The sequence below is a fragment of the Suncus etruscus genome, chromosome 6, assembly GCF_024139225.1.
Source record: "Suncus etruscus isolate mSunEtr1 chromosome 6, mSunEtr1.pri.cur, whole genome shotgun sequence".
Classification (NCBI taxonomy): Eukaryota; Metazoa; Chordata; class Mammalia; order Eulipotyphla; family Soricidae; genus Suncus; species Suncus etruscus.
The window spans coordinates 21,978,484-21,994,661 of NC_064853.1; the positions used below are offsets into that span (position 1 = coordinate 21,978,484).

Below are 16,178 nucleotides of genomic sequence, written 5' to 3' on the forward strand. Positions count from 1 at the left end.
TATTTTATTGAATCCATTAAAGAGTAAAGTCCCCAAACAGTCCTGTGACTATTTTTTGCTGTATTTATCTGCATCATATTATTCTAAGTACTAGAACTTTATTTATTCGAATCACTGGTAGCTATTGGTACTAAGAGAAGCTCCAGATAAACTTACATAAAATGTTATTCTTTCTATCCACTCACCCTTCCACACTATTAAAATTCCTTTGATATAAAACTATCAAACTTTATCCCCAGCCTGAGGGAACAAAGTAAATCTCTATAATTCCAATTACAAGAATACAACTATTTCAATAAAAAGGCTTTCAATCATGTTTGCTCTAATCATGCCCTGTGATACACTCCATGAAATATCCTTTCTACATTTTTCTCCCCAGAATTATATAACATTTTTGGGGGGCAGAGCGATGGCACAGTGGGTAGGATATTTGCCTTGCATGTGGCTGAACCAGGTTCAATTTCCAGCATCCCATATGCTGAACCTGCCAGGAGTAATTTCTGAGTACATATCCAGGAGTAATCCCTAGTCCATGTGTAAACCCCCCTAAAAAAAGACAAACAAAAGATAACCCAGAGAATCATATTACATTTAAGTCAGACAAGTTTATCTCTGAAGTCTATATAAACACTTTAAAATTATGCCCCTGGATAAGCTTCATAACTATCTATCGTCTCCATTTGAAAGGTTAATTTTATCAAAAACATTATATGTTCCCTACCACAATCTCATTCTTCCAAATCCAAAATATTAAAAAAAAATACTCAGCATCTTAATTTTGTTACCTTCCTGAGATTACTTCAGGAGCTGCATAATTTGGCGATCCACAACTAGTTCGAAGAAATTCACCATCTGACATCATATTAGATAGTCCTGAAAATAAGAGTAATGTTTATCTTAGCTACTGGGTGTTTTGAAGTAGACAGATTATGTGTCATAAAAAAAATCAGCTCTTTAATGTTTCAAACTTTATTTTGTCAAAGCAATGGAAAGCATTTGTTAGACTATAAAAAAACATTTCACAGCAATTTGCTTACATTATAAATTTTTAAGGATTTTGATAATTAAATTTGTTTCCTGAAAAAAAAAACATTGGTTCACTTCAGAAATAACAGGTTATTCTAAATTCTATGAACTTTTACAAAAATGAAAGCATTAAAATATTATTCATTTACTACTACTGTTGAAAGAATAAAGGCTAATATTTTTTTATACTTGGCTTTCAAATGTCTTTATTTTAAAAAAATCTCTAGAAATTATACAGGCTCCAATTCATAAAGGATTACATTTCAAGAATGTTTAGGTTTAGGAAGGCTTGGATTCAACATAGAAAAAAATTAATCCATCAAATCAAAGACTTAGTTTGATCTAGTATTAAAGAAAGCTCTGTGAGTTAGAGATGGAGAAGGAGGCCCATCCTTTTTAAAAAGGGGTTAGAGAAAGTAGTTCCCTAGCTTTTTTATTAATACCATAAATAGGGCCATATGAGAGACTTGGGTTCAATTCCTTGTATATGGTCCCCAAGCTCAACTGGGAATACCTACCTCTACCTAACATCCCTCCCCATGCACTGACCTAAGGGGTAGCCCTCAGCACTCCAAAACCATTTTGAATAACAACACCAACAAATTATGATACTTTTTCCATCTCTCTTTCCATAATATTTTCCTAAATCTTTTAGCAAACACAGTATGTGATGCCCTATCCTGATATATTAACCCCAAAATATATTGCATAAAATAAATATTTTGTCTTTTACTTTACTTCTGACAAACACTTCCATTTCTAAACAAATTGTTAGCTATGACCCTGAGATCTACTGACAGCCTTCTTGACCAAGTCAGAAAAGGCACAAAGTTCCTAAACTGTAAGCAAAGGTTCATTTACTTCGGTTTACTAGCCTTCATCAGGAAAAAGTGCCCACATTCTCATTAGATTTTTTTCCAAGGAGTTTTATGGGAACACACACACATAAAAGTTAAATATTTCCTTAAGAGGAAATGCAGATCGAATGGACTGACCTTGGTATTAGTCCCTCTAACTTCTCTAGAAGTAGCTACATTTTTTTTGAAGGATGTTTTAAATAAATAGAACAAGCTACAAGTAGACTGGATAACATCTCTGTTCATGGCACAAGATTTACAATGTTGAAATTCAGGGATCTTAAAGAACTGTTAACACTCTCCTAAAAGTAATCTGGAGTTTCTGAACAAATCTAGAGTTACGTACCAAAATCAGCAATCTTGGCATTCATGTGGTGCATCCAATAATACGTTTCTCTGGTTTAAGATCCTCTATGAACAACCATATGCCTATGACAATAATCTACAGCAGACAGAATCTGCTGAAAAAGTCGTCTGGCTTCCATCTCTTCAACCTGTCAAGTACAAAAGTAGCTGTACTAAGAATTTGGGACATCGACATAGCAAGAGTTTTTGTTTCATAATCAGACTAAATATACCGAAGAATGCTACTAAGAATGTGTTAGAATTCTCAATAAATCAAGCAAACCAAAAAGCTAATATCATATAGCTCAAGATATCAATCAGTGTTTTTCCTTTACTATGAAGTAGCAATAACATTTTTAATGAATAGTAATGGGGTGCGCACAATCTAGGAAACCAATATGCAAAGCTTTTGGGAGATTAATAAGCAAAGCAAAATATAAAACATATCTTAGGTTAGAGGTGCTCACATAAGGAAATAACCTAAACTTTCAAACATGGTATTATGGGAACATAGTTTTAATTGGTAAAAGTGTAGGGAACATGTTGGCAATTAAGTATAACATTTTCTAACGTCACTATTTCAAAAAGTGGGCTTTTAAGCAAAAAAATAAAGTGTACTAGTCCATGTCTTACTGCAATCTGTTGGGGATATATTTGAGATAAGCTACTTGCTAGTACTTTTTCTCTCTTTTGGGGGAAGGGGATGTACGGTACTAGAACAGAATGTTACTCACCCGTCCATGTTTACAGATGTAGGTCAAATAATTCACCACCAGACACATATTCCATTACCATAAAAAAATCTGTAGGCGTACTGATCACCTGGTATCTTTTTTATAAATGATAACAGTTGATAAAAATATTATTTTAACTGAAATCAACCTAGTATCTATCTTGCTATACTTTTATATTCTAGCATTTCACTCTTTCAAATGGCAACAAATCATGTAATAGACCTTAAATAACCGCAGAACTAAAACATGAAGCTTTATAAAGATTCACCTACTTTTTGATGGCTGATTAATTTCATATCCTGTTTCATGTTTATATCAATTTTAAATTCTTCGCTCTTTAACAAGCCAAGTATTAAGCTTTGTAATTAACAAAGATTTGTTAACTATTGAAAGATGTATCATAAACACGGTAAAGAAATAAACAATGGGCCAATGGTAGCAGATCCTGAGAAAAGTTATAATAGAGCTGAATTTGTTATGGTGGGGGGTCAGGAGGAAGTGAAAGGTTAATGGAGGGAGTCTTGGAGATAGTATAGGTGGTATAGGAGGGATGCTAACACTAGGTTTTAGGTGTGGATTTGTTTTGGAGTAATGCTGTACGCCTAGAACCTTATCATGGTGCCTAAATAAAATTAAACAAAGAAAAAGTTTAAAGTAGCATATATTTGGGGCCGGTGCCATAGCACAGTAGTAGGGCGCTTGCTTTGCACTCTGCTAACCCAGGGATGGGACCTCGTTTGATCCCCGTGTCCCATATGGTCCCCCACCTAGGAGCTATTTCTTAGTGCATAGCCAGGAGTAACCCCTGAGCATCACTGTGTGTGGTCCCCAAACAAAACAAAACCAAAAACACCACCAACAACAAAAAGTAGCATGTATTTAAATATAAATGTTAGAAATATTAAATACCATGAGATATAATAAATAAAAACTGAAACTTAACAAATACCATAGGCCTTTTCTTTAAAAAGTCAAAGAAAAAATTAAATGGTTTTCAAACGATTGATTTGGAATAAGAATAAAGACTATAATATAATTAGTTAGTATGTCTGTCATGCTTACTGATACTTAAGAAAAATAAAGAAGCTTCTCTTTCCTTGAAATAAAAACATTTTTCTAAAAGAACTGAAATTTCCTTACATATAATTTTACCAAATGAAACATGACTTAACATGAATTAAATAAATGTTCATATTTTAACTGGTTTTCACTGGTTAACATAAACAACTGCTTTATTTTAAATTAGGTTTGTCATATTGTAAAGAATTGTTTGTATAGTCTGGTTGCTTTTGAGCTATAGTATCTAGCCTACAATGAATTCCTTATTTAGAGTCACTGAGCACAGCTATACCATTTCCACCTGACTTTTAGAGAACCCAGTAGAAGGAGCTGAAAAGTGGCCCCAGTATACCATTCCACAGGCAGAACACCTTGATAGGAATACATCAGAAATAGAGACACCTTTGGCAACTGGTCACCCAAACAGGGTACCTTTATCAAGAAGTAGCAAGTATGTGCTTGTTCTTGGGTATTATTTTGCACTAAAGAGGGGGGCGGTTCTTACTCTTTGCTTGTGAATTTTCATGAAACTATCACTTTAAATGTCTAAAATAATAAATATAAAAATTAATTTTAAATTACAAATGATGAAGGGAGAAATGGTTGTGTGGTTAGTGACTTAAAGACATACTGTACTTTTCAGAAAGGGTAAATCATATATAAGTTAAACACTTGAAGAAAAAATATTTAAGCTACAGTGTTGTAAGTGAGCGTAGATTTTTCAGAATCAATATTTCTAAAAGCAACTTTAGTCTATGGAATTAAAAACAAAATGTCAAGGCCCACCCACTTTATATAAAACAAACATAACCAAGCAATCAAGATTTGAGATTACAACTGTGGAAAAGAATTTTACCCTGTGTACTATTTAAAATGGTTTTACAAAAGCACCAAACTGATCAAAATAAACCATGCAGTGCAAGAATAACTTATTATAAGTGAATCTGGTTTATGAACAGAATTCTCGATTACTTTCTGCTCAATATAAACGGTGAAGTACAAGAAAAAAATAAGCAATTAAATAGTTTGAGTTGCTGACTCCTTCAGGTTTATCAAAAGTCTTCCAACAGATATATCTGAATTGATTCATAAAATCTCTAAGTTCACAGCAACTACAATCCACATAATAAAAAAAAAAAAAAAACGAACAATCTATAGCAACAAAAACCAAAACCAACTTTACCAAACAAACTAACCTGTCAGGCACTATGCCACTCAAAGGTAACACAATATTTATTGAGACTCTACGTGTATTGAACTTAGTGTGTTTCAACTGTCCCTAGTTTCTACTTACAACACTACAGTCTATCCAGGAAGACAGTATTAAGACAGTATTCTTTTTAAGCATTCTGTTTCTATAGCAGTCTCCTACTTAGAAATCTCCAGTGGCTTACTATCTTGAATAATTTTGTAATCTCATGCAACTACATTAAAGTAAAAGAAAAGATAGAGAAAAAAGTCCAGAGTTCCCCCATTGCTTTCTAGACCTGAAAGACTAATGCTAACTTTATTTGTTTCCTTTTTGTCTCACCTTTTTCCCACACTCTGAACACACTATTTCTTTCATGCTGTTATGCTGCTGTTCCTCATGCCAGAGCTCCTTTATATAAATTGTTTCTACAAACCCAAGTCCTTTCCCAGGATCTATACTCCAGCCTTTAAACTACCTATTCATAATCTGCTTTTAAAACTATTTATTTTTTATTGTAGTTTAGTTAACATAGTCTCAACAGTGTTAACATTAATGGTTTTGGTGTATAAAATTACAACAACTTCACCACCATGCGAAGTGTACAAGGTCCTTCACCACTGTCCTTACATCACTTCAATCACTATGTGAAAATTTTTTACTATAGGTTAATAATGTTTAATGTTGATTTTTATGGTTTGAGTGAATAAAATTACTGTATCTTCACACATCATCAAGTCCTATAAAGAGACTCTTGACTGTGTCTCCCCACACTACTTGGTACTTTTCATTATCCTTTATATCTCAACTTAAAGATTGTCTTCAAGTCCAGATGAAATTTTATTTACTACCACAATACATCTTCCTCAGTTTTAGAGCACATATCTTAATTAACTACTAGTATTTATAATGCACTGGGTGCTTATTATAATATGATTAATGAATATATATATCAAACAAAATGTTTGTAACTAAGTTAGTGCTTAAGCAAATATAGTTTTTAAAAAAACTTTTAAGTAGCATGAACAATCAATACTATAATAATCTGAGGTTGAAAAACTACAACAAAACTTTAACCAATAATATTTTTTATTAATCAGAATGATGGAGAAGCAAAGTAAAAGAATTTTTACAAGATGGAGGGACTAAGAAAAGATCTTCCTATTAGGAATTTTGTGGAAAAGTACAAAATCCAAGATTATGTTTTAAGTCCTTCCGCATGTCAAATCTTTTATGCCCTCTAAAGTAGTAATCATGTAGAAGTATTATTCGAAATTCCTTCATGATTTCCTCATCTATATTCTCACTGCCTTTGTAATAAAACAGAAAAGCTAATAGGCTTCAGAAAAAAATTTCAAAAAATTGTATCTAATTAAGAAAAGAATATCTAGGGAAAGATGTATTTCCCTACTATGTTAATTTATATGCATTTTAGGCAATATCAATATGCAGCATAAAAAAAACAGGTAGAGGCTGAAGTGAAAGCACAGCAGGTTGAGCATTTGCTTTGCACACAGATGCCAATCCAGGTTAGATCTTCCACATGCATATAGTCCTCTAGTACTGCTAGGAATGATCCCCTAAGCACAGAGCCAGGAGTAATCCCTGAGCACTGCCAGTGTGGTCCCCAAAACAAACAAAAAAAACTCACAATAATATAAATTCTCTTACAATTAGGAACAAAACAGTACTTTTTTGAGTATACCTTTCTTGATAGTTATGTATCTAGAAATATTGTATTATTTGTATTGCCAAGAGCAAAAGGTATTTTAATTAGAGCTCAGTTGTACACGATTAATTGTGATCTTTGCAGATGGCATTTATCTTTATTGGACTAATAAAAATTGTGATTTAATTTAGTTCATTGTTATTTCTAAAAATACAGACATGGGCTACAGCATTAGCACAGCGTGTAGGGCATTTTCCCTTGCAATGCACTGACATGGTTTGATCACCAGCAATCATATCATCCTCCGAGTCTGCCAAGAGTAATTTTTGAGCACAGAGCCAGGAATAATCTCTGGGTGTCATGGGTTTTTTGTGGCACAAATAAAAACCCAAAAATAATAAAAAACACAATTACTATCAGATCATGCAATAAAAGCATCCCTCTTCACACTGCTTTTCTTCAACAGAGGAATCCATCATCCTGTTCTCCTACTCATTGTTCCTTGCTTTACTGTCTATATAGTTTTATTTCTATATGTTAGTGCATATGTATAAAACAGCTTTTTGTATGTATGTATGCATATATGTATGTATATTCTTTCTGCCTTCATAATTCTGCATTGTTTTCACTGTTCTTAGCTTTCAAAAAAGATGTCATGCAATGTATATGTCTTTAAGACATATCCACAGTTATATTTGCTACTGTTATCAAATTAATCATTATAAAAGATCCCATTACATTTAGTCATCTGCTCTTGTGTTAATGGAAATAAATTCTAATTCATCTATCCAGCCTACCACACTTAAAAATATTTAGGTTGTTTTCACAATTGTGCTAGTATAAATAGTACTGTTGTGAAATACTTGTGAACATTCAAGGTCAAGAAAGTTTTTCCTCTGATTAATATTTATGAGTGAGGGGACAAAAAAATATTTGAGTGAAATTGCAGAGTCATAGTTATTGTCAATATCCAATTGTAAGAAGCTGGACTGGAGAGAGAGTACAGCAGGTGAAATGCTTGCCTTGCACATATTGAACTCAGGTTCAATCCCCAGTACTATGTATAGTCCCCTGGACAATGCCAGAAGTGATCACTGAGTGTAGGGTCAGATATAAGCCCTGAGCACAGTTGGGTATGGCCCAAAAAACAAAAACTGAAAAGGCAATGTCACTATTTTCAAAAGAGTTTTGTGGGGCAATGGCTAAATTATTTCAAAAATGTGTTAATTTAAGGGGCCGGAGAAGTGGCGCTAGAGGTAAGGCATCTGCCTTGCAAGTGCTACCCTAGGGAACAGACCTCGGTTTGATCCCCAGTGTCCCATATGGTCCCCCCCCCAAGCCAAGAGCAATTTCTGAGCGCATAGCCAGGAGTAACTCCCTGAGCATCAAACGGGTGTGGCCCAAAAAACACCCCCCCCCAAAAAAAAACAAAACAAAAAAACTTGTTAATTTAAATATTCTCTAATACAAGCAAAATACCATATATTTCAATGATCTTACTATATTTTGCCCATTTAAGTTGCTCATCCTTTTGTTATTTATACATCCACATACAAAATAAATAATTTCCTTTAGCATGAATGGTTATTAACTATGTAAGGACATATTTTCCATCACTAAATCACCTTGAATTTTTACTTTAATTTTCTCAGTAAATATATATAAATTATCTCTAAAAATTTATATTTATAAAACAAATGTAAATATAATTATTGCTATTATGTATAAATAAAAATTATAAATGCCATAAAATATCCAATCAGAAGGTTTTTAGTATAAATATATTTTGGATTTTACATTTTTATTGAAATAGAATCCAAAATACAACCCAATCATTATAAATGATTGTTTGGTTTCATGTTTTTTTTTTTTTTTTTTTTTTTGGGCCACATCCGGCGGTGCTCAGGGGTAATCTGCTCAGAAATAGCTCCTGGCAGGCACGGTGGACCATATGGGACACCGGGATTCGAACCAACCACCTTTGGTGCTGGACCGGCTGCTTGCAAGGCAAATGCCGCTGTGCTATCTCTCCGGGCCCTGTTTCATGTTTTTTTAATGTACAAGTTGCTCTTTATTTCTGCTATCTTGTGTTTGTTGAGATTCTTTTATTCAAGAAAGCAGTCAGTGTGTATTATAGATTTTATAATTCCTATTTTGGTGGCCCAAACTTTTTAACAGTGTAATGCATTTTCTAGTGCCCTGTTAGATTTTTTTAATTAATCAGATTTTAGTTTTATTTTCTTTGAAAGATAGATGATGTTGCACACCTTCAGCCAAATGCACATATTGTCTGTTTCTCTCTCTTTTTTTTTAATAGCTAGCAGTCATTGCTGCCCAAGTTCAGATTCATTAATTGACAAAATTCAAATGCTAATGAATCCGCATAGTATATAGTAATGAACTACTGTCATTTGGGGCATAAATAATAACCATATAAATAGTATGCCCAACAAATATCCTTATATTTCTTGACCTCCATTCCAATCTTTTCATCTTCCAGTTGCCTACCAACCATTTTACATTGTACACTTCGTTTTATTTATTTTGTTACTGGAAGCCAGATCTAGTGGTGCTGGAGGCTACTTCTAGTATAAGTGCTCAGGGGAAACTGCAATGCCAGGACTGAATATAGGGCACTGTTTTACATTTACTCAACTGCTGAACGAGCTTTCTGATCCACTCATTTTATACAATCTAAAACTAACTTCACCAGTCATGTACTGGCTTCATTACTGCACACCTACTAACAAATTTGGTTTCTATCTTTAGCTCTTCTTTCCCCTCTGATAATTCCCATCCCTACTTTTGCATACTATTAGGGGCTAGAGCAGTAGGAGGAGGCCAAAAGAAAGCAGAATCAGAGAGGTCCATTAAGCAGTTTTCTCCAGCAATTTGGCAGCAAACACCCAGCACGAGCAATCCAGCAAGGTGCAACAGCCCCCCAGTAGCAGCAATCTGGCAGGAGTGGCAGCCCAACAGCAGGAGCAATCTGGCAAGGGTGGTAGCCGCTAGCACTTCAGGTCCTTCATACACCCACGGGGCCAACAGCCCTCCAGTGCAGTTACAAGGGGATGGCTTCTGGTAACTGACATCTTCACCCTTAAAGGGATAGTAGCAGTTGATGGCTGACCATAAGGTCATAAGAGTTTCTGTTCCTTATACATACATTCTATAATATATCTCATCTTAATACTGATTGGACTCTATACTCCCCTCTAGTTACCACTCTCATTTCTCTCATCCTTCTATTATTTTTAGAGTGAGAGAAGTTTACCTCAATTCATACAAGTAATTTCTCATATGTATACAGTGAATAGCTAGATAGATCTAGAAGAAAAAAAAATTTACACTGATAATAAAATATCTTCTAGCCTGCATAAACCATCTGTAATAGGTCATACAAAATTTCAATGCAATTATATTCCTTTTTCATTCTGGTCAAAAAAATATTAACTGGAGCCAGAGAAAGAGCTTGGAGGTAAGGTGTTCGCCTTGCATGCAGGAGGACAATGGTTCGAATCCCGACATCCCTATATGGGCCCCCCGAGCCTGCCAGGAAACGATTTCTGAGCATAGAGCCAGGAGTAACTTCTGAGTGCTGCCGGTGTGACCCCAAAACAAACAAACAAAAATGTTAACTATATTTTTATAAAATTCATTTCAAATTTGGTAAATCATACATATATTAATCCTCCTGCCTTACCCCTATCCATCCCTATTATCAAACAGGAATGAGATACAAGGTGAAAAAAGGTTCCTTAATTGTTTTTTGGGGGGAAGACTCTGGAGGGAGTTTTCACAAGGCAGCTCCTAGAGGGGGCTAAGGACTATATGGGTTTACCAGAGACTGACCCAGATTTGCTACGTGCAAGACAAGTGCCCTTACCCTGTACTATTGCACCAACTCAACCTTCGCTTTTTCCATTTCCTTCTTTTCCCTTAGAATAAGCCAAAGAATTCACTAAATATTATTGATAAAAAACAAAAAATTGCGGTGCCGGGCGGGTGGCGCTGGAGGTAAGGTGCCTGCCTTGCCTGCGCTAGCCTAGGACTGGACCGCGGTTCGATTCCCCCGGTGTCCCATATGTCCCCCAAGAAGCCAGGAGCAACTTCTGAGCGCATAGCCAGAAGTAACCCCTGAGCATCACAGGGTGTGGCCCAAAAAACAACAACAAAAAAAAAATGCTAAATTGAGAAAAATGAGGTAAGTAAGTAAATAGGTATTCCAACGTTCTTACCATATAGAATTCTCCCATTAAATTCAAGATGGTTTTTTTTTGTTTTGTTTTTGGTTTTTTTGTTTTGGGCCACAACCCAGCGTTGCTCAGGGGTTACTCCTGGCTGTCTGCTCAGAAATAGCTTCCTGGCAGGCACGGGGACCATGTGGGACACCGGGATTCGAACCAACCACCTTTGGTCCTGGATTGGCTGCTTGCAAGGCAAACACCGCTGTGCTATCTCTCCGGGCCCTAAAATTCAAGATGGTTTTACAACAGGAAAGGTTACATCAGAAAGAAGAGGTACCTGAGTGGTACCACATTCAAAGTAAATTATACTTAAATCTGGCAAAAGCAGAAAGGATTTACTTTTCTATTTTTTTATGGTTTTGCCTTTACCATTATGAAAAAGTGATATTTTTTAAATATACCAGTACTTTGCCAAATCCAATGGTCATTTTTCAGTCTTATTTTGTTAAGTCAGTTGCACAATAAAAAGTTAAAGTCTCCTTTTTTCAATGTGTTCTATATTTGGTTTTCAAGATAACAGAGTCTTCTAACTTTCCTCCAACTTCATCAACATTTTCATTCTCCTTTGATTGTTGCACCTAATCTCCTAGATAATATTAATATCATAGTCCCCTGCAATCAGCAAGTAGACTTGCTACTTATCTAGGCTTACTTACATCATTAATAAACTTATCCAGTTTGGGGTATTTAAATATTTTAACTACTGTACATATGTCTATTATTTCAAAGTATCTGTTCTCTTACACCTCTCCTCCTTAGTCTCACATATTCAAAAGCCTTTTTACATTTCTACTTGGATGCCTAATAATCATCTCATTTATAATACATGCCAGCTTCATGAAACCAAAATCAAAGTCATGACACAATACAAAAAAATGGACAACTATAAATAAATAAATAAGCTGAGGACTTTGGAAAATCAAACCATTTCTCTCCAGGAGGCAGGAGAAAAAAACATCTAATGAGTGAGAAAGGAGAATGGCTGTCTCTAATGCAGGCAGGGATGGGGGGAAGTGGGTGGTAGGGGGTATTGGTGGGTGGGGAATTTTGCACTGGTGAAGGGGGGTTGTTCTTTCTATGACTAAAACTCAATCATGTTTTGTAATCACACCAACCATGTTTTGTAATCATGGTGTTTAAATAAAGATATTATTAAAAATAAATAAATAGAAATAACTGGAAAGGGACAGTCAGGAAAGTAAATTGCAGAATTTAAAGATGTATCATATATAAAGAATTGAGGAAAGCAATTAAAGATGATGTACAAATTTGTAGACTAAGGTAAATGAGTGGTGTTCTCAATTTCAAAATTAAAAATATATAGACAGGGTGAGTAAATTTGGGCTAAAAGAATCTTGACTTAGTTTCAGATTTGTCTGTGACTTCAGTCAAAGCTTTCTGGTAAAGGACATTTGTCAAAAATGTGCCCCTGGGGCCGGAGAAATAGCATGGAGGTAAGGCATTTGTCTTGCATGCAGAAGGATGGTGGTTCGAATCCTGGGCATCCCGTATGGTCCCCTGAGCCTGCCAGGAGTAATTTCTGAGCACTGCTGGGTGTGGACACCCCCCCCCAAAAAAAAAAACCCTAAAAACAAACAAAAAAAATGTGCCCCTCTTCTTTTCCCACTCTCTTCCCAAATTTAGAAGGACTCTATAAATTAGGAAAAGTTAATTTGACTGACCTAAGGTTTGCATTTTATAGGGTCTGACAACTTCTCTCTGGAGAAACCTGCCTCTTCACCCATGTACAAAGTTCTCTTGACTTTGATTACAAAGTTCTCTTTACTCAAGACAGAACTTTTAAGAGTTCTTTTGCACTGATTAAGTATTCCAAGTCCCTGGATAAACAGTAACTGGGCAGTGAGGCTGCAGTTGAGTTCCTTTTCTCTATCTTCATCCAACTCCCTCTTCATTACCATATTAAAAAGATCCCCAATGACTTTTCTCCAGCCCTTTCTGTTCACATTATATATATTCACTCTAGACTAAACTGCACATGCTCATGATTTCACCTCATAAATACGTATGAGTTTCCTGAAAATATTAAAATATGCATAAGCTATCATATCACTCTGTCTCTGCTGGGCATAAATTCAGACCCCCCTGCCTCTCTCTCTCTCTTTGAAACTGTTCTCCAGCTGGTGAACATCCTTCCCAATGTAAGTTATTTTTATGCTAATAATGTCCCTCTTCTCTATTCAGTTGTTTCTGTGCCTTTTTTTTTTTTTGGGGTGTTGATGGTGGGCAGCAGTCTGAATGGAATATACAATAAGCAGTCCAATAATGTGTTCGGAAATTCAGAAGAAATGTGTTTCAGAAATACTTACACTGGGGACTCTTTGGCAAAGAGATGACAAATTACTCTATGGTACTAATATAATGTCACCCAAAGAGAGTTCACTAAATTCAATACACTCACTTAGAATACGTGAAATACATGCTACTTAATGTCAGGCAGATAAAGAAGTAGATACCAGATGAGAAAGTTTTAAAGAGGCAATAAAGATAAGAAAACAAAACAGACCAGAATATGCATGATATATATAAAAATAGATAACTACAAGATTTCAAGGTAGGGGAAGGAGCCAACAACACAGTGGGTAGACTGTTTGCCTTGGATATGTCGACCTGGTTAAATCTCCAGCATCCATATGGTTCCCAAGCCTGCCAGGAGCAATTTCTGAGTGCAAAGCCAAGATTAATTCCAGAGCACCACCCGGGTGTGGTCAAGGAACAAAACAAACTAATAAACAAAGATTTCAAGGTAGTGGTGCTAAACAATATTAAAAAAAAATGTCTTTTGGCTCTTATCTACTAGGTGATAAAGAACTATAACTTTTTTACAACACAGGGACATCTCCCACCCTGAATGTATGTCCATGGGGAACCAACCTAGACTCCAGGGAAAATAGGCACCGACCGTCCAGCCTTGACTCCTGGATCCCAGACATAGAAACCACAAGATTTCTCCACAACAGCTCCAGGAACCAAGTCCCCTCCAGGCATTCATAATACTGCTCTGATGCCAATTGTGCACCAGTTCTAAATTGATAACCCGAGGAACAAGGAAATGGGAACAACTAGATCTAAGAGCAAGTTATCCTTCCTCACCAGCCAACGGATAAGACAAATCAGAAGGACATGTCACCCTTTGATCTGTGCAAAAACCAAGATTGCTATATACAGATGTCTGGTTGTTACAACCAGGACTAGACAGTACGCATCCCGGGACCTTCAACAACAACAACAAGCTCTAACCTAGCTTTTGGTCTACAATCTGTTCAACAAACAAGGATCTCCCAATTCCAGAGGTCTGACTGAGACAAACCGCAAGTGAACGGGCTTCCAGAAACATAACGAAAGACTCTGTCCCAGGCTCCATCCTAGGAGCAACAAAATGACCAAGAACACCAACTACAGAAGATGAATTAAAATGACACTGAAGAAGCAGAACTGCGTAGAACCACAAAGAAAGCCTTCATCATAAGCTCCATTCCTTGAGCTGCACAGTCACCAAGATCACTAGATACAGAAGACTGATTTTACCATCCATAACGAAGCAGAAGTCTTCCATACACCACAAAAGCACTGAGGGGGAGAGTAAAGATGATCATAGCAAGGAGTCTATAGTTAATCCCATGACAGTATACTTCTGGGATGGAGAAACCCTGTATCTCCTAGGCCAATGGGAATTCCCTCTATAATATCCCCAATATTACTGTGCCTATGCAGGGGGGGAGAAAGGAAAAAAAGCACAAAATAATCATTTTTCCACATATATATTGATTAATTGATTGATTGATTGATTTTTTGGACATATTTATTTTGGTATAGATTTGAAGTTGATGTCTCCTTTTTAATTTTATATTATTTTATCTTATCTTTCTTTCTTTCGCACTCCGGCATGATTTGAATTCAGAACCGAGACTATTGTGTGGTGCTTCTCTTTATTGCTGTAGTGCTCACTGGATATTTAATTTGACATTTATTTTTGTATTGTTATGGTGTTTTCAATTACCTTTTTCATGTCCTCTCTCAAACTGAGGCTGATAGCCACTAAAAGACTCCACCCCATTTTCAGCATATTTTTTTAAATTTTTTTAAAAATTTTTTGCTTAATCTTTACCCCCATTCTATTGTCTTTCTTTCCTCAAACAAACAACACAAACTAAACAAAAATACTCGATTTATCTAGGTTAACCTCTCAAATAGAGGGGAGAAACAAGGGAGGAGCACCAGGACCAAACTGATGTATGATCACTGATAGTAAGCTAGACAAAGAGGGGACCACCTACTCTAGCAGCCTGGGGGGTAATGGTGGGGGATATGGGTTGCAGAAAGAAAATGGGGAAGGGGGGAGGACAAATTTGGTGGTGGGTATTCCCCTGATTCAATGTTAATATGTACCTAAAATACTAATGTAAAAGATATGTAAGCCACTATGATCAAAAATAAAAATATATATAATAGCATGAGAGAACAAGAAAAAAAATATCTATAGGCTAAACAACATATTGGGGTTTTATTGTTTTGTTTTGTTTTTGTCTTGTTTTCGGGTCACACCTGGCAGTGCTCAGGGGTTACTTCTGGCTCTCTGCTCAGAAATCACTCGTGGCAGGCTTGGGGACCATATGGGATGCTGGGATTTGAACCACCTTCCTTCTACATGCAAGGCAAACGCTTTACCTCCATGCTATCTCTTTGTCCCAACATATTGGGTTTTTTTTTTTTTTAGAGAGAAAAAGTAAAGTCATCTCTATAAATTAGAAAGTATCTTTGAATCAGCTAAAATGAACTTTTCATTAAAACTATGGAGGGGAATAAAACAAAAATCAATGTAATGACATCTAGTTTGGAGGAAAGTTTGATTTTTTTTCTTGAAATCTTATGTGTTCCTTAACTTCCTTGCAGATCTTATTAAATTTTAGTTAATAGAGAAATTATGCAATATATATCTTCACTCATGGAAATTCTCTTCAAACTAACTTTCTTGCTAATTCAATAGGCACATTAGGCATCAAGGAAAATAATCTTGACAGCTAATCCAAGACA

At 35.7% G+C, this 16,178-nt stretch overlaps 1 protein-coding gene across 1 annotated transcript in view; it reads right to left on the reverse strand.

Annotated features, from left to right (window-relative positions):
• PRKAA2 (protein kinase AMP-activated catalytic subunit alpha 2) overlaps window positions 1–16,178 on the reverse strand; it is a 65,520-nt gene that overhangs the window by 18,558 nt on the left and 30,784 nt on the right. Inside the window, 4 exon segments of the mRNA XM_049774603.1 lie at window positions 786–873; window positions 2,230–2,377; window positions 2,963–2,983; window positions 2,985–3,057. Coding sequence (XP_049630560.1) covers window positions 786–873; window positions 2,230–2,377; window positions 2,963–2,983; window positions 2,985–3,057 — 330 coding nt within the window.